Source organism: Nothobranchius furzeri, chromosome 2, assembly GCF_043380555.1.
Source record: "Nothobranchius furzeri strain GRZ-AD chromosome 2, NfurGRZ-RIMD1, whole genome shotgun sequence".
Lineage (NCBI taxonomy): Eukaryota > Metazoa > Chordata > Actinopteri > Cyprinodontiformes > Nothobranchiidae > Nothobranchius > Nothobranchius furzeri.
This window is the reverse complement of record NC_091742.1, coordinates 21278657-21297384: the sequence shown is the minus strand read 5'-3', so window position 1 is coordinate 21297384 and position 18728 is coordinate 21278657. Positions and strand designations below refer to the sequence as shown.

The 18728-nt window shown below is 40.9% G+C and overlaps 1 protein-coding gene across 1 annotated transcript; it reads right to left on the bottom strand.

The window, feature by feature from the left end:
- Positions 1–677: 677 nt before the first annotated feature.
- On the bottom strand, positions 678–9778 carry tbx18 (T-box transcription factor 18). The gene is made up of 8 exons (XM_054748409.2): positions 9325–9778; positions 8360–8528; positions 8132–8233; positions 6725–6896; positions 6468–6635; positions 5030–5094; positions 3820–3914; positions 678–1440 (listed from the first exon to the last, which is right to left on the bottom strand). The coding sequence occupies exons 1-8, from the start codon at positions 9545–9547 to the stop codon at positions 908–910; spliced, it is 1527 nt and encodes a 508-aa protein (XP_054604384.2). The 5' UTR covers positions 9548–9778; the 3' UTR covers positions 678–907.
- Between the last annotated feature and the right edge of the window lie 8950 nt (positions 9779–18728).

Below are 18728 nucleotides of genomic sequence, written 5' to 3'. Positions count from 1 at the left end.
TATAAATTAGAAAAACCGATCAATACAATGTGATGTCATTACATATATTTTATTTGGCTCAAAAAGGTCACAGAACAAGTCAATGTCCTCGGGCCAAAGAGCTTGTGATGAGACATGTTTGCACCGGAGAGTGTTCTGTCCAGTTTTGGGTCGGTTGTCATGCACCTGACCCAGTCTAAGGAGCAAAAGCAGGTGCATTTGTTTTATTTTTAAGTGCAGATTCCTTTAAATCTTCCCCTCTTCGTACCACATGTCCTTGTCAGCTTGTCTGTCAAAGTAAACATTATTTGTGTCTGTTCCACAGTTTTAACTACTTTAGCCAAACTGTAACATCTGTAATGGTTGCCATGGCATCATCATGTTAATGCCCCAGGCCCAGATAATGTGAATACTTCTGGGTTTTGTTGTGCATATAATTTTAGGCAGTTTTTAGTAACTGTTTAGTAAATTCTGTGTGAGGAACTTTATGAGTCTTTTGCACATGGTAGCACCTTCTGTAACAAAAGGACATCCTATTACCATGGTGCTTTTCTCTTTTGGTACCTCAAGCCTACAGGAGTGGGTTAGCTTTGTTTCGACAGGAAGCTGAATGAGAAAACTGTTCCTCTGAGGTGCATCAGTACCAATCGACCTCATATAAGGGATGCTGATGAGCAACAAAGAAGTACCATTCCTGCCTTGAAGGTTGAAAGCGTATGATTGTTTACTGCAAGAAGTGCCTGTTTCCAGTTAACTCAGCAACTTCTGGACACCTTAATTTGCTCAGGATATAAACGTTACTCCCCCCACCAGGTTGATCTGCCACTTCATTCATACAAAGTTCAGTATGGCTTTGTGTCCAGATAATTCTTTCTTAATTCGTTCTGAGCCAAACACCCAAATTGTGTTTTTATGACAAGATTCAACATCATCCCATATGGGCCGTGACCTGTGACACCCCTCCTCCTGGCACGCTGCTTGCCACTCCTAAAGTTCGAGAGTCAAACAAGAAGCCCTGCTGTCCTCCACTGAGCACACCGATACTGTCCGTTAAAGTCCCACTGGGAGACGAGCCATGAAACGGACTCTGATGACTGGGAGTGACCATTTTATCTGGGCTGGCAGCAAGGCGAGGCGACGGGGGGAATGTGTACCCATACAGGCTGTAGGGTGGCGTATGGAGACGAAGCCCACTGTAGCCTTGTGGGGCGGGGTTAGATAGATAGCCAAGCTGAGCTGCAGGAAGAGTAAGAGAGCAGAATCCTTCTCCTTCAAAGCCGGATGGACCTCTGGGGGAGTGGAATGGCTCGGGGGGGTTGCTGTAGCGGTGAAGGGGGTGCGTAGGTCGATTACAGGCGTAGTCCGGTGGGCTGAGAGGGCAAACCTGGAAAGGTGATGAGCATGGGGAAGTCGAGAGTAAATGAGATGGCGTTCCAATCCCTCCGTGAGATCCTGGGATTCCTACAAAGGCAGAAACGGAAGAACAGAAATGATGATCAAACTATATAAACAATTCCAAATAAATCGAGACGCATCTCTCTGGACTCTGACTGTTGGCAAAATGTTGCCAAAATGTCTCAAAACATTCATGAGAGTTCTATAATTTCTCATTGCAGGGCTGTGCTTTTGCATTCATCAGATTTCAGTCATATTTAGAAAGTTTGTAAATGTACTCTCATATTAGTCAGTTGCTGTACACCTTGTGAACCTGTCTCAAACCTGACTCGAACCTGTCTCAAACCTGTTTGAAACCTGTCTCGCACCCATCTTGAACCTGTCTCAAACCCTCTTTGAGTCTGTCTCAAACCCAACTCAAACCTGTTACAAACCTGCCTCTAACCTGTCTCAAAACTTTTTCGAACCTGTCTCGCACCCATCTTGAACCTTTCTCAAACCCACTTCGAACCTGTCGCAAACCCACCTTGAACTTGTCTCAAACCCGCCTCGCACCTGTCTCAAACCTGTTTTGAACCCATCTCACACCCATCTTGAACCTGTCTCAAACCCACTTCAAACCTGTCGTAAACCCACCTCGAGCCTCTCTCAAACCTGCCTCGAACCTGTCTCAAACCTGTTTCGAACCTGTCTCGCGCCCATCTCGAACCTGTCTCAATTTAGTTTCTACAAGTCTACTAAAGCGCACACTTTATAAGATGACTTTAGAAGGTACTGGTGACTAAATAGAAACCAGAATGTGGTCAAATTGCAAGCAAAGATGCTTTGTGACTAGGTTTCAAAGAGAAATATTGCACAACTGTTAACATGAACAAAGTACTATGAGAGCTACTGTTTTAATGTGAAACAAACTGATAACACTTTTAAATCAGTGGGTTAAAACGGTAGCTGCATCATTGGATTTCAAGATTGTCAAAAACATCAAAATTTCCAAGTCAGAATTTAAACTTCAGAAGGAATGTCAGCTAGTTTTCTAATTTGGAACAAAAACAAATCTGACATATGTTTATCAGTGAAATGCTCCATTAAAATTCTCACATGTTAATTTTTCATATCACTATATATATATATATATATATATATATGTATATATATACTAGTGGTGCTAGTATATATATATATACTAGGACCACTTATGTCTTCACTCTCTAGGCTGTCTCAAGTTCTTCTTTGAGGCTCTGGTACTTCTCTAGTTTCCCATATTCCTGTTTCCTGATGTAGTTGTAATTACTTGGTATTGCCACATCAACTACAACAGCTGTCCTCTGTTGTTTGCCCACCACCACAATGTCCGGTTGGTTTGCCATCACCATTTTGTCAGTCTGGATCTGGAAGTCCACCACCGATCGCCCACCTTGGGGTTTTACCCACTTTGACTTTGGGGCTTCCAGTCCATAATCTGCACAGATGTTTCTGTACATGACACCAGCCACTTGATTGTGGTGTTCCATGTTTGCTTTTCCTGCCAGCATTTTACACCCTGCAGTTATGTGGTGGATTGTCTCAGGGGACTCTTTGCATAGCCTACACCTTGTGTCTGGTCTGGTGTGGTAGATCTTGGCCTCTGTTGCTCTGGTGTTCAGGGCCTGTTCCTTTGCAGCCGTGGTGAATGCCTCTGAGCTGTCCTTCAGACCAGCTCTTTCTAGCCGTTGGTAGTATTTCTTGATATCAGCCACTTAGCTGTCTGTGATACATCCCATATAGGGGTTTGTCCTCCCAAGATGGTATTTCTAGCGTCTCTGTTTGCCATTGTATGAGACATTCACTGAGCACATCATCTGTTGGGGCCTTATCCTTGATGTACTTATTGATATTGGATGTTTCATGCTGGACAGTGACTCTCACACTCACTAGTCCTTGGCCTCCTTTCTTACAGCTCTTGTACAGTCTCAGGGTGCTGGATTTGGGATGGAACCCTCCATGCACACACACACACACACACACACACACACACACACATATATATATATATATATATATATATATATATATATATATATATACACACCACCTGGACTCATATCTACTGCAGTTATGTCCAGTCCTGGTGTCTAGGTCCATTGATCCTACATGTTGTTCTCCAGCACACGTAATTCAATGGTTGGATGGTTATCAACATGTCTTCAAGTTCTGCAGATGCCTATTAACCATGCATTGATGTAAATCAGGTGTGTTGGAGCAGAAGACCATCTAAAACTTGCTCAATAGTGACCCTGAAGGACCAGGATTGGGTGTGAGTGTAGTGAGAAACACATGTAACCTCGTAATGAGTTGGGTTTGTGATAAAAGTGCTATAGTTCTGTTTTCACATATTTCAAGAGTTTTTCAGACCTCATAATTAGTTGGGGGTTTCTGGTGAAGATGACCATTGTTCAGTGAACTTACCTTGCTTGCCCATGCCAGGGATGTCCTCAAACGTGAGTGTCCGGAGAGATGGCCGCCAGAATGCGTACGACTCTACCAAAGCCTCCAAACCCATCCTGGAAAACAAAAAAAAACTGTCGGCTTTACAAATCCTGAAGCTATCAGCCTGCTTGGCTTGGCTGTGCATTACGCCAACCACCTGGCGGCCATCTTAGTCACCTGTGGGATCGCCGTTGGCATCTCCATGGAGACGATAAGTAACGAGGAGCATAAACGCCACACTGTGATTGGCTACTGCCGCCCGGGTGCTTGGAGGTAATTGCTTTCACACTGCTTTTATGGGCGAATCAAGACGAAGGAGCAGGAAGCTGCAGCAGCGATTTATGAGGTGGGACTCCCCTTCCCCCTCATTTTGAGCCCCCCCATCCTCTTCCCCCTCCGCTAGGTGGGGCGGAGGGTTGGTGTGGTGGTGTAATGCGAGTGCTCAGTTACCGCTCGTTAGCATGAGGATAAAAGTCCTCCCCCCCACAGGGTTGTTGCCTCGGTGATAATTTAGAGAAGCTGCCCGGAGCGGCTCTGGGCGCTCCAAAGCAGCCTATCAGAGCTGAAGTTTATTTAGCAAACTGCTTAACTCTTCCTGTAATATTTAAGGGAGGTTTTTTCCAGCCTTCCTGGGTTTTTTGCTTTTATAGGGTCAGCTGTCAAGGTCTCTGGCTTATCCCGTTCTCTACCTTCCACCCTGTCGGTTTAGGCCTCCCCTCCTCCTCCTCTCTAATGATTTCTGCGAGGCCTTGGGGGGGTGGCTGTTTGGAGACGGCTGGAGTTTTACTGCTGTGTTGTTTTAACGTTGTGTTTATATATGTTTAGAAATGTGTTTATACAGATTTTCCTCGGGACACTCTTGATTTTTAGTATTTTACCGTTGTTGTTGCGGTTGGCTGGAATCTGATGCTCCATTCGCATTTGCAGCTAAAGTTACATGTTCCCCCGTAAAGGAGAACGCAATCGTCACAAACAATTTTCCTCTGACCCGTTAATACACGACAACATCTTTTTAATTGTGGTATTTTCCTCTAATGTTACAAATCAATAAACAAACAAAAATAGATCTCATAAAATGAGAATTGATGCAGAAAAGCCCAAACGGATTCAGACCCAGCCGGGCTTCCTTCAGTACCCACAGTGCACCAAATAATGTGAAAATCTCTGTGGTTTAAAGAAATAAACTCACCGGTTTCTGCCAGAGTCTCTGAAGCCTTTGGCGAATGGATTCCTGTCGATTTTCAGCCTTGTAATCTGAAACGCAAAACGAGACTAATAATTTCCCATAATTCCTGCATCTATAAACTTATATAATGAAAGGTTTTTATTCCTTGTAAAATAAATTCTCTCTCTGTAATCTTTCAATCTAAGCTCCAAAAATAAACGTGTGTATGGTATATGTTTGGTTTGTGTGCATGTAGATGGGAATTTTTGTGGTTGTATACATTTTGGGGCACGCATGTGTGTGTGTGTGTGTGTGTGTGTGTGTGTGTGTGTGTGTGTGTGTGTGTGTGTGTGTGTGTGTGTGCATGCGTGCGTGCTGCGGGTGGTGCTTCAGGCCCAGTTCTATGACCCGTGCCCAAAGGGACTTTTACAGGCTTCGCCACCATGTTCTGACTCCAGTTGTCTTACAGTCAGAGCCAAAAGACCTCAGCTAACATCGAGATTCACGTCTGACTGGTTCACAGCAAAATGACAGAAAAAACCTCAACAACCATAATTCTCCTTTACACAACATGTTATATAAAGTCAGGAGAGGAAAATACATAAACTCTCAAGCTCCACAGCACTGGATGATTTTTAAGCAATTACAGGTGAAACTTGAAAAAGGGCATTTATGTCAGTAATCTTAGACCGAGAGACCATCTAAAGGCTCAGGAACCTTTTGCAGATGTTCTGGATTCATTAGCTGATTATAGTGTAACACTTTCAGTCTAAAAAATTGAACCTTTCAACAATATTCTGTCTGAGATTTTCAATGTGGGGTTTTCATAAGCTGGATTATATTATGTATTATAAGCTTATATGATATTTTTGTTATTATATTATTTATTAAAAGCTGTATTATAACAAATAAAGGCTGAAATATTTGGATTTGCATGCAATGAGTCTGTCTTATACATTAGTTCCACCTTTAAGTAGAATTATTGACGTAAATGAGTTTTTGCACCAGATTCTCCGTTTTCAACTTTTACCAGAATGATAAAATTATGTAACATCCTTACATTTATACATTTTATTCTGATAATTATGGTTCTTTTAGGTGGATTGGTATCAGGAGGTCAGAGCTTTGGTGCATTTAAAGAGATTATTAAAAAATATTAGGAATGTTTATTTCTATTTTATATTTCTTTAGAAATCCAGAAGTTTGATCTCACCACAATTTTAAATTAATCCTAATAATTTTTTTATCCCTTTGTCAAATTTTTTGTGCATTTCTTTGATGTTTTTGTGGTTATTCTGAACCATTTTATTTCATTATCCCATTGTGTTTCACTTTATTGTGACATCTGTCTATATAGCAACAAATATAGACACATATATTAAATAGAAATAAAGAATGAAATAAAAAAGCAGAGGATCGTGTGCGTTTGCAGACTGATGGTGGGTGAGTTCAGCTGTCCTACCTGCTGGTTCTGATATGCCGTGACGGTGGTGAACACCGTCTCTGGAAAGGCGAAGGTGCGGGTTCCTTCCCCAACTGGAATGGCTCTTACTGGAGATAAGTCGTCTCCACACTCCTTCAGGATGACGTGGACCCGCGGCTGGTACTTGTGCATGGAGTGTAGGATGATCTGATGGATGATAGCAGGTTGAGTTACGCACCAGGAATTTTATCTGACTGATAAAGGCAGCAGGAGGGGCACGGGTGCAGAGAACATACGTGTCCCTGGTCATCCAGCTCGTTGTTGGTCAGTTTGAGTTTGTCGAAGCTGACCACCTGGCGCATCCAGGTCTCTCCTGAAGCCGGAGAGTCCGGGTGGATGTAGACTCTGGGAGGAACGGGGGAGTCGGCGTTCCCCGCCACCATCCACTTGGAGCTGTGATACACATACCTGCAGTTCAAAGGAGATTAAAATGTTTATCCACTGAAATTTATCTGCAGAAATAAGACGCCCATTTCAAAACACCAGCCAATACATTTGCACCTCCATTCTAAAGTAGTTCTGACCCAGTTTCAGAGTGAAAGCTGAAACTGATGGATGTTTAGTTTAAACGCCAGGGCTGACCTGAAACCTGCAAATAAAATCTGGTGCTGTGTTTGATGTTGTAGTGCTTCAGCAGCAGGGATGGAAGCTGTGGCTGAAAATCCAAACTCAGGTCAAGATGTTGAGTTGTTTAAGAATATTTGCTCCAGAGACTTTTTTTTGGTTTTGAGAAAGCAAATCCTCTAAATAAAAAAGAAAACATATTTGGAATTTTGAGGAAAAGTGATAGAATCTAATAAAATGTTGATTTTTACTCAAACATCAAACATTTCTGGCTTTTTCTTCTAACTTCCGATTGATTGAGTTTGGTTTATTGAGTCATATTTATGACACAGAGCAGACAGCTATGTGTGTGTGTTTGTGTGGGTGTTTGGGGTGACCACTGGACTTCTGTTCACAATAAAAAATATATTAAATTCAGCGTAAGTCACCAACCTGGTTAAAGTTCATATTAATTAAATTGACTGTTCTTGAACATGATTCTAAACAGCTAGAGGGGGAATAATAAGATTTCAAATCCTCAGACCTCTCATGGAAATAAAAGTAAATCTGAACCACAGGTCCAGATTAACCCCAAATGAGTCCAAACCAAAACCGTTTATCTTATTTTAACCCAGAGCTGTTAAAGCTGGATGAAAGAAAGAAAGAAAGAAAGAAAGAAAGAAAGAAAGAAAGAAAGAAAGAAAGAAAGAAAGAAAGAAAGAAAGAAAGACATTTTATCAGTCAAAACTCTCCGTATGAGCGCGTTTTCAACCCATTCATCGCGCGCTAGTTGACAAACAGACGCATGGTTAATTATGGGACGGGATGAGCGCGTAGCAGGGACGTGGCTCGGCCCTCTCTCCCGCTCTGAGGGACTTTTGTTGGTTTGAGTTCTAGAGGTTAGAAGGCATCCAAAAGGCTCTCTCCAGAAACCGCCGTGACTAAACACAGGTGCCAGGCGCCGTTTGTGGAAAGAAGCTGGACTGAAAAAACCCCGAACTGTCCCACAAACTCCTTAACTCTGAATTTGGATTGTCTGATCTGATTCCTTACATATTAACCGTCATGCACTGACGCAAGGTTGTGCGCACGTGCCTCACCTGTAACGTTTGTTGTCCACAGGGATTATATCCATGGCGATGTAATACTGCTGATGGGGGTCCAACCCTGTGATCTTCACACGCATAGCGGGGAACATCCGCCTGGGAATAATAATAATAATAATAATAATAATAATAATAATAATAATAATAATAATAATAATAATAATAATAATAATAATAAAAGGCTTTTTTATGTTTCTCCTCCCTGACTTTTCTCCGTCTTACCGTCCAGCCTTGGTGATGATCATCTCCGTGCCGATCTCGTGGAACCGTTTCCATAAGTCCGATCCCTGCAGGTCCACTCGGGTGTCCTCTCCGGTGCCGGTGCCGGTGCCAGGTACGCTGCACAGCGCTGCGGGCTGCGGGCTCTCCAGCAGCGCCTCTTCGCTCTCGGCTGCACCGGAACGAGGCATATTTACACAGGCAGTGATTATTTTGTCTCCAGAATAAAAACTTATGACAAGCAAGAATGCAAGCTAACTGAGCTCTACTATGTTTGTGTTTACGTGTTTAGCAGACGCCTTTGTCCAAATATTCTTTGTTATATATTTCATTAATTTGTGTGGAGAACATTAATTTAACTAAACCATGTTAACAGGAGCAAGCATGTAAAAAAACCCAAATGATTCATTAAATTGTTTTAACTGAATAAAATTTGCTTTAAAACTCTAAACGATCTTAAATTGCGTGTATCCCACGAATATTAGAAAAACTGGACCCTGCATTTAAGCCACATTATGCTTTATTATAAGTGTAAATGTATTTAAGATATTAGACTTTATCTGTTTTTATTACTCCAACAAGCCGAAATAAAGAATATATTCGCATTAAAATAATCCGAGCAGGTTTATTGGGGGTTTAGAAAAATTAAATGATATTTATTGTGTAGATGGTTTCTGCAGACGTGTTCTGGTTGCAGCTCTTTCCGTCTTTAACCGGTGCCAACTGGCGTGTTTCTGACTCATAATCTAACATCACCAGCAGAGATCTCTCAGGTTTTATTTAGTGATGCACATTTTATTTTTAATTTATTTATATTCTTCATAAAGTTTTTAAGGTGTAAAAGGAGAAAGACCACATGTGTGTTTTAAAATTCAGTAACACTACAATTATGTGACATGTGGATGGAATTATTATTATTATTATTATTATTATTATTATTATTATTATTATTATTATTATTAACTTACGTGATCCGTCACTCGGACAGTCAGCTTCCCCGCTGCACGCTCTGCCGGTTCGAAGTCCCGGACTCCCGGTTAAATCTGAAACCTCCTTTCCGTCCTCGTATCCCGGGGTCAGATCCTCCTCTCCGGTCGTCCTGCGCCGTTTTTCCGCCCCAATCAGGGCTTCCACCGAGAATGCGTGCGCCTTTACGCTCAGAGCGCACGGCGAGCGCCGCTTCTCTGCCATGACTCTGGGGTTGGGCTCAGCAGAGCTGGAAGGTTTCGGCTTCGCGAGTTAGTGGGAAAAGTTTCCCACCCCAGCAGTGAGAAGGGGCCTCCAGAGGCTCGGACCCGTGCCGTGCCGTGCTGTATCTGGGAGAGTTTTCCGTCCTTGGGCCGAGAAACAGAAGTAGATGTGTCTGCGTCTCCGTTATCCGTTAAGTGCCATGCGGACTTTTGGAGAGTGTCAGGACCCGAGCCGAGGAGACCCGGAGAGAGGGAGCTGCGTCAATCATCACACACAGCAGCCAATCACGAGTTATCACGGCCCCGGAATCGTCCAGTCGTCCCGCCCGCTGCGAGGCCATTCGTGCCGCCTTATGAGGTAAAAGCAGAGCCGGTGAATGAATCATGTCTTCGGGCGGACGTGCGCCAGAAGCGGCCTTCAGCGGCATTGCGCGCATTTTCACACTCCGGCCCGACATGCTTTGCATATTTGCCCATTAGAAGCTCCGCAACTTTGCGCACTTGTGGCTCACGAGCCAGAAACAGTCACATTAAACAATAAGAAAAGCCTGCTCATTGGTCCTCGAATGTCTTTGGATAATTTAAATTTGGTCTCAAGTGAAAGATCCATTTGCCAAAACGAATTAAGATGTTTACCCAAAACTTAAAAAGATCTGCGACAGTTTTGTCTTTGTTGATAAAATTTCATTTAACGATAAAACTAACTGTTTTCATTTCATTCAGGTGGTAAATTGCTCGGTGAGTAAATAACCCAACAGGCTTGGCTTTGATCCAGTTGCCAAAACCAAATTCACCTGTTTTAATCTGCGAAAGGATTTCATAACGTTGTGCGTCTATGAAATAATCAGCAACTCCAAAATCACTGCTACGTTTTAAATTCAATGCATTAAAATCAGTTTGGTCATTCCAGCAAAAGTCGAAATCAGCCAAAAAGGTTTATTTTTCCAGTCCATAATTGACCCTAAAGTTACTAATTTCTTACCTCAAAATTTTACTTATAATTTAGTTGGATAATGTCGATAAACAGTTGCACTGTAATTTATAAAATAAACAAAACAAAATCAAAATCGACCCCTGCAACGCTCGGACTTTCCACCAGAGGGCAGCAAGTACAGGATTGTGGACAGCGGCATGAGGAAGGTACTAATCCTGTTACAGAGGTCCCATCAGATGTGATTCATTTGGCTTTAATTGTATCTTGTAACTGAAATGTGTTTTTAATGATAAACTCTTTTGTTATTTTATTCATCACCAAAGCACAAATGACACAGCGTGAGAAGAATGTTAAAATATTTAATTAATCTCAGAGGAAGGATTTCTAACCCTTTAAAAACAACACAGATGTGACCATTTCTGGTCTCAGGACTCAGAGCCTCTAAAGCTGCGGGCCTTCTGCGCGGTTGCTGGTTAAATAAACATCACGTCGTCAACGTTTATTGGCATAAATTCAGACTAAATGACCGCAAGTCCGCGCGCACAATCCACGAGCCTTATCAGATCGAACGCTGCGTGTTTTACGTCTCGCGGGTCCGAGGAAAAACTCGCGTTTCTCTGTAATTCCGTGAGAATTGATCAGACATGGGTCGTTAAGAGCTGACCGGACTTTGGCTCTGAGGAGGCCCCGTTTGGTCTTCCCTCCACAACTCCATAATAACATTTAGGAATTCGTTTTCGTTCACCAGCTTCAGCTGAGGCTTAAACTGAAGCTGAATATTTAACTGAAGTGTAGAAAATACTCTTTGCCTCGTAGGTTTCTCATCATTTTTCATTTTTTTATCTCACTAAATTTTTTTATAGGACAAAACTCTTTAATGGAGCAAATGCCTACATTTACTGATGCGTTTTGAACGAAAGGTTGATTAAAAATGTCGCATTTTGAAACAAACTACAAGCACAGAGGTTGTTGGATGGAAAAATGTCACTTTGCTTTATTAAAATGAACAGAGCATTTGATAACTAACGAAACTTGTATCCACACAAACAAAAGTCTGTCAAGTTTATGTGTATAAAATGTTAACAAATTACAAAACGGCTACTAAACTCTCGACTGTATCTATGTAAATGATCAAATAAAAGATAATAATAATACTTTAGCAAAAGCTTGTATTATCGTAAATAGTATGACAAATTAAAAAAAGTTTATTTTTCATAACAATAGAAATAATCGGTTCCGCTTCACTCAGGCTTTGGTTTTTGTCTTAAGGCGTCACTCACGTCACGTGACCGCCTTAAAAACTCACAGGAATCCATTTAATTTCAGAACACCATAAATCATTCTCTGTGTTTCTGTCAACACTCACCCCTCCAAAACTCAAGCGCCCGTTTTCAACCTCCAAACGTCATTATGTCACCTGTAGGATGTTTTTAGTTCCTTTCCTTCTTTCCACAAAAAATAATAAATAATTTTAATTAACAATTAAAATCGTATTATTTGTTTTATCACCGAGATAAAGTCCCACCCATTATCAGCTAGTTGATCTGTTTGTATTTTGGGCCAATAAGCTCCTCGTGTGTTTGTTTGCATTAACGACGCTGTCAGATAAACAGGTGCGCCACAACCAGTGACCTTTACCAGCCAATCACAGGGGAGAAAACAAACGCGCACGCGCGCAGACTACACAATTAGTTATGAGCTTTGAAGGGAAGCTACTAATGTGCGCGCAGGGGAGTCTGGGTAAAGCACCATTAACAGTTATTTAGCGCGTGCTAATGGATATCTGGAGCACTGCCAGACGTTTTATGGCGGAAGTAGCATTAGAATATGAGGTGTGTGTGCGTGTGTGCGTGTGCGTGCGTGTGTGTGTGTGAGAGAGAGAGAGAGAGAGAGAGAGAGAGAGAGAGAGAGAGAGAGAGAGAGAGAGAGGGTGAGACAGCTACACTGTAAAACAGATTTTGCCACTTTAGCTGGCGTTAATGATGCCGTTGAAATAAAACAGACTATTTTAATGTTTCAATTTCAAAATGAAAGCCAAACTGGCATTTAATGTGTATATTAATGAACGTCAGCTTAACCTTAGAGGTCAGCCAGACGTCCAAACTTTGTTTTCTTTCTCTCATCCTTTTATTATTTTATTGTATTGATGTTTAATTCATCGTGGATTTGCGATAATAGCTAATTACACACGATGAAGTAAAAAATAGGAAGAAATGAAAAAAAGTTTAGTTTTATATATATGTTTAGGCTAATTGGCTGATTCATGTTATTTAAATTAACGGACTTTTATGATTATAAGAATGTTTTTCATTTCTTAATACAAACAAATAAAAGATTAAACAATTAAAAAATCTAAGTATTTCAAACAATAATAAAGTTTACACAATAAAACATTTTATTCAAGATGACAAAGTAATGTTTGCAAAGCATTTTCATTTATTTAACAGTCTAAATGGCATTTACTGGACTACTTGGAAACTTTACGGTGAAAATTATATTTTTTACAAGTAATTCAACTTTTCCCTTCTTTACATTTCTGAATGTATTTTTTTACTATAGGCTTAAAATGTCTATTTGCTTTTAATTAATACTTTCCTTTTTTCCATTTTTTCTAACATAATTTTTTGTAAAAACTTTCTCGTACTTTCAAAATATTACACGTTTAGGTTGTAAATTGGTTTTTAAAGGATGCAAGTGATCACAATTTAGTCACTTTAATGGAAAAAATACAAGGAAACAGTTGCCTTTTTAAAACTGAAACAGCTATTTTACAGTGTATACATTATAATCATGCATAGAGTAGATTCTATGCAGATCTTTTTTTTTTTTTTTTAGATTTTCTAATGAGGAGAGGCTCAAGCAGGCAGGTGAGGATGTAGAATCACAGATTCAGGTCCAGGGTCATGACCCATCTAGATGGACCAAGTCTCAGCTGAAGACTCAGGCCTTGTCCACACGTAGCTGGGTTTTTAAAAGGGAATATCTGCCCTCCCAAAAGATAGCATCTACACAACCTCGTTTTAGAACAAACTCCATCCACATGTAACCACATAAGTGCATTGTTTAGCACATTCATGCCAGACCTGTAGGTGGCAGTAGTTCCCCAAATCCTATCCATTTCGTCTTCCTGCTCAACTTTAACAAAACATGAAACATGTCACCTAACCCATTTGTGTGGACCGATAAGGAGGTAGAATTGCTCTTAAACTACTTCAACTACTAGTTAAATGTAGTTTGATAACGCGAGCACAGCTCCGAGGGCATCCATGTTGTAGTGTAAACACAAGTCACAGAAACCCAAATCTTTACTTTGGCTGGAGTTTTTTTTTTTTTAAAGATTAGTTTTCGTAAATCTGCGTTTTTGTGTGGATGGCAGGCCAAATCGTAGAAAAATACCTTTGTTTTGGGAGATGCCTGGCTAGGCGTGGATAGGGCCTGAGATGTCCCCTGTAGGGTTAATCATTAAAGCCACAACTTGAACTTGTTACCTATCAGCAGCTGTGGCATCGCTGAAAAGACCCCAGCGAGCACATCCTGCTTATTCTGGCCCAGTCACTCGTCACAGAGGGAAGTGGACTGACCCCCGCTCTCCTTCATAAATTACCTTCCATTGAAAACGTGTGTTCCACCAACATGCTTGATAGAAACTGATGGATCTGTGACATTTATAGAATTTCTTTACGAGTCGTTTCTAGTCTTTACACAGTTGGTTCAGCTTTTTGGGTTTCTCCAGTGGTATTCAAGTTGAACTCCTGCTCTGGCTTTGAAAGCATGTCACACACACACACACACACACACACACACACACACACACACACACACACACACACACACACACACACACACACACACATACACACACACACACACACACACACACACACACACAAACACACACGCACTAGTTTCTGCATGATGGATTCATGCTCTCATTTGCATCTCACAGATAAAGGGAGACAATCATACATTTTTCCGCCTCGGTAAAACAGACTGAGTGATTATCTCACTCTATGAGTAAAGCCAGTGAAAAACAGCCAACGCTCAAGTTTTTGGTTCTAGAAAAAAAAAGAGAAAATATGAAGTAAGACACAAAAAATCAGGTGTTAATTAAGTAAATAGACACGATAACAAAGTTCCTCCCTATAAACTTGCATGGAATGGAGTAAAAATTTAAATAAAAAGAATAAAATGAATAAACCAAATTAATTCATGGGAAAAAACTGAAAGTCAAATGATAGCTTTATAAATATTTTTAAATATCCATTTAGCTAACAGAGCTCAGTGTGGGTTGGTAAATTAAACACTTAAAGTTTATTCTGCCTCCTATTTGGACTTTAATGATTTTTATATTCAGACCAACAGAAACAAAGCACAGCTTGTACTTCACATGCTTTATTTTGTTATTTCCTTCTTTCTTTTGTTTAACTGAGGGCAAGACACGAAACTAGAGCCTTCAATAAAATGTGCCTGAGCAGCATTTTGTTTAATGACGAATTATCAGTCCTGATTGGATCCTGATAAATCTCAGAACATTTTGTTCCAAATGTTTTAGGAAGAAGTGGTTTTGATCTCTGCAAGAATAACTCTTTATTGGTCACATTCTGTGCGTCAGGATCGAAAAACAAATGTGCTTCACTAGATGATTTTGTTCTGGTGGTAAGAAAACAGTAAGGCTCTGTTTTAACAGGTATTTTGATATATTTTACGGTTTGTAGAATAAAATAAAACAGCATCAGCATCTTTGTTACATATGCTATGTTTTCTGTCTGATTTCATTTTGGTGATTCTTCATCACACAGAGAAAAACGAGCTTGTTTCTACCTTTGCTGACATGTTTGGGCGTCCACTGCCACCTTCGTCAGGGCCGATGTTGGTGGCATCACTTTGTGTTTTACTTTGAAAATCCTGTAAAGCGTCAAAGGAAACTAATGTTGTCATCAGGAGCTGCTCCTCTTCATAAGATAGGTCCAAGCCCAATACTCGCACTTCCACACTCGCGCCCTTCAATTGCGCGATCCAGACCAGGGGTGCGAGTACTAGGGTTGCGCCCCTTTTGCTCCCTTGATCAGCACTTCACCCAAGTCCGCATCTATTCAGACTCGGATGAAGTGTATTACACACAATCCATTTCTGCAGGATGACAGGCTCAAGTTCCTTTTTTGAACATATGCATTTTCTAATGAAATTTGTTAATTTTGGGACGATTAGTTGAAGCTCTAAAGCTTTTAGACAAAGCAGCAATGAATGTAAATGTATTTCAAATCATTGTTTGTTTGAAAGTTGTTAATAAAGTATTTTTAATGTATCACAGTGACCAGCATCTCTGCATGCATTTGCGATCGATGATGCAATGCTCCATGTCTCAATTTGGCCATTATTTGCACACTTGTGTACCACTCACTCGAAGCCTTACTGCACACTTTGCTGAAGACCGCAGGGCCTAATGCGAGTATTGGGATTGGGCCATAGTCTTTGGGCTGAAACTTGTCTCTTCTGGCCAGCACAGGGAATGTGGCTTAGGTGAGGCAGACTTGGTAGTCCAGTGGTAATGTAGTGGAAATGAGCAAATTGTGATGATTATGGCTTACAACACCAAATTCAAATCTCAGACAGTTAGAATAATGTGAAAGAGTTCTATGTTCTAGGCTCAAAGTGTCACGCTCTAATCAGTTAATTAATTCAAAACACCTGCAAATGGTTCCTGAGCCGTTATATGGTCTCTCAGTCTAAGTTGGATTGCTTAAATTTAACCCATATTCTAATTTTTCCAGTTTCACCTGTAATTAACCAGAACAATAGAGGTTATTGCATTGCCCTGCATTTTTGTATGATTTCAGACTCATTATGCAGTTTACACTGCGAAAAATGATTTCTAAGAAAGTTGTAAAAGCCACATGTTTTAATATTTTATCTTATTTTTAGTCAGTGAAGAAAATCTGAATAAATAAAATTTAGATGTATTTGTAAGTTTTAGAAATTTTATGATTGCTCACCTAGATTTTATTTGCTCAAAACAAGAACATTTGGATCATTTAAGAATATACTTTATTTTAAGTAGTGCTATTTTTCTAGAGAAGCATTTATTTCCTTTTTAGACAAAAAAAAGGATAAAATGTCTAAAAAGTACTTTTTTTAACTTTCTTAGAAACCAGTTGTTTCAGAGTATGATCTCATTTTGTTGTTAATCCCTGAAAACACTGTAAATTGTGTTCAAATTCCCCCCTTATCCAGCTTTACACCATCTCCAAGGTAACTTACATTTCAGCACCTTATGAGCCTCATGTTGCTGATTTATGTGCTTGAACTGATTTACACATGCACTTATAGGCTGTGTTCTGCTCATTCTTAAAGTGCAGCCCCCTTACTTATCCAATGAGATGCTTTTGTTAAAAATGTGATAAACAATATAGTCTTTTTTATGATGTTGCACAGCAAGGAAACAACTCAATAGGTGGTGACCTCCTTTTCTCCCCCTGTCAAAGACAGACAGAGGGGAGGGCGGCGAGCAGGTGCTGTTTTTATGGTTTTCTCCATCCAACGAAGAAGAGGTGAAAACATTTTCTCCTCTCATAACCCGTGAAACCGCAAGAGGATAATGTGTGCAGGAGGTCATTAGAACGAAGACAGATGTTTCTAAAATGTTCACTGCTAGAGATCAGAGATGTGTTGATGTGTCCATCATTCTGTTTGTGCACAGTTTGCTCATAATGAGCCGCTGAAAACGACTGACTAGAAGTTTATCAAGCCTCAGACTTTAAATTACCTCTTCCTTACTTGTACCCATGAACATAAACACACAAACATCAACAAAAACACAGTCCTAATGAGTACAGAGCCCATCAGAGAAATCCCGCAAATTTTAACACAACAACAATCATAAAATTAAAACTGCAAGCAGTGTCGTTCGGCCCTTGCAGCTCCGTGCTGCTCCGGCCTGGCCGGCAGCCCGGGGCGCCCAGGCAAGTCCGCGGAACAGAAACGTTGACCACCCCGACACCAGAATTCGCGAACGGTCTCCTCATCCACACCTCACCCTGACTCGGCATATCCTCTGAACCCACCATTAAATTACACATGTCACCACTAGGGGATACTCTGTCTTTACCACACTGGTGGTGTGATGACACAGACCAAGTTTAATGCTATTCTGCCCATGTTTTTTGAAATTATTGAAGATTAAAATTATCTAAGGGGTGCTGTGACCAATTACATAAAAATCCCATTGAGGTCCTCTTAGGGAGTCAAAGATGGCTTTGTGGTAGTTTGGCGTCAATCAGACTTTGCGTGTGCTTTCTAGAGCCAGAGAGCTGAAAGGGGCAGGAGCTAAAGGGATTTGAACCAACAACCACATCAATGTGTTTGGTGCAGTCATGTGATGACACAAGCCAAGTAAAATGCCATTCTGACCGTGTATAAGTTAATAAAGTTTGAACCTATCTGGGGGCGCTGTGACCATTTACAACTAAATCCCATAGAGGTCATCTTTGGTCATCAAAGATGACTTTCTGTTCATTTGGCATCAATCAAACGTTGCATGGGCCATCTACAGCCAAAAAGCTGTAAGTGGGCGGAGTTAAAGTGATTTGAACGAGTGAGCACATACAGGTGTTGATTGCAGTTGCGTGATGACTCCCACCATGTTTGATATAGTTTGGAGCTTTTTTGTAGAAGTTACAAAGGTTTTATTATATCTAGGGGGCACTGTCCCAAATTTAGGAAAATATCCCACGGAGCACCTTGTAGGTTGACAACAATCATTTGCGTGTAGTTTGGTGTGAATTGAATCATGCATGTGATATTCAGGGCGTCAGGGGGCGAAGCCAAAGCAATATCAACCAATGACCACAGGAATGTTTTGGGTGCCATTGTGTGATGACACATAGCAAGTTTGGTGCAGTTGTGACCTTGTCTGTAGGAGTTATTACAGTTTTAATGGTGTGTAGGGGGCGCTGTGGTGATATTATACAACGTTCACCAACCATTTGTGCCTCATTGGCTAAAGGGCATGATTGTTGATTGCCATGTTCAGTCTCGTGAAGATTAGAGGCTGTTTGTGGAAGTTACTGTCAAACGTAAGGTCACAGCGTCACGCCAGAATTCGCCACGGCATCAAAGCCCCTCTCTTTCTGGAAAGCTATCAGAACTGAATGGTCATTACAGCATTACAGCATTACAGCGTCATGTTGACTAAATTAGAGGGGACAAATATGGGCATTTCACCATAAAACAATAGACTTCCTGTTGTCAG

What these genes read in the sequence shown, in the direction of transcription:
- tbx18 (XM_054748409.2), bottom strand. Translation starts at nt 9,547, where the DNA reads ATGGCAGAGAAGCGGCGCTCGCCGTGCGCTCTGAGCGTAAAGGCGCAC. An exon ending in GTGGACAACAAACGTTACAG is followed by an intron (nt 6,897 to 8,131) that starts GTGAGGCACGTG and finishes TTTGAACTGCAG; the next exon opens with GTATGTGTATCACAGCTCCA. An exon ending in CCCTGGCATGGGCAAGCAAG is followed by an intron (nt 1,441 to 3,819) that starts GTAAGTTCACTG and finishes CTGCCTTTGTAG; the next exon opens with GAATCCCAGGATCTCACGGA.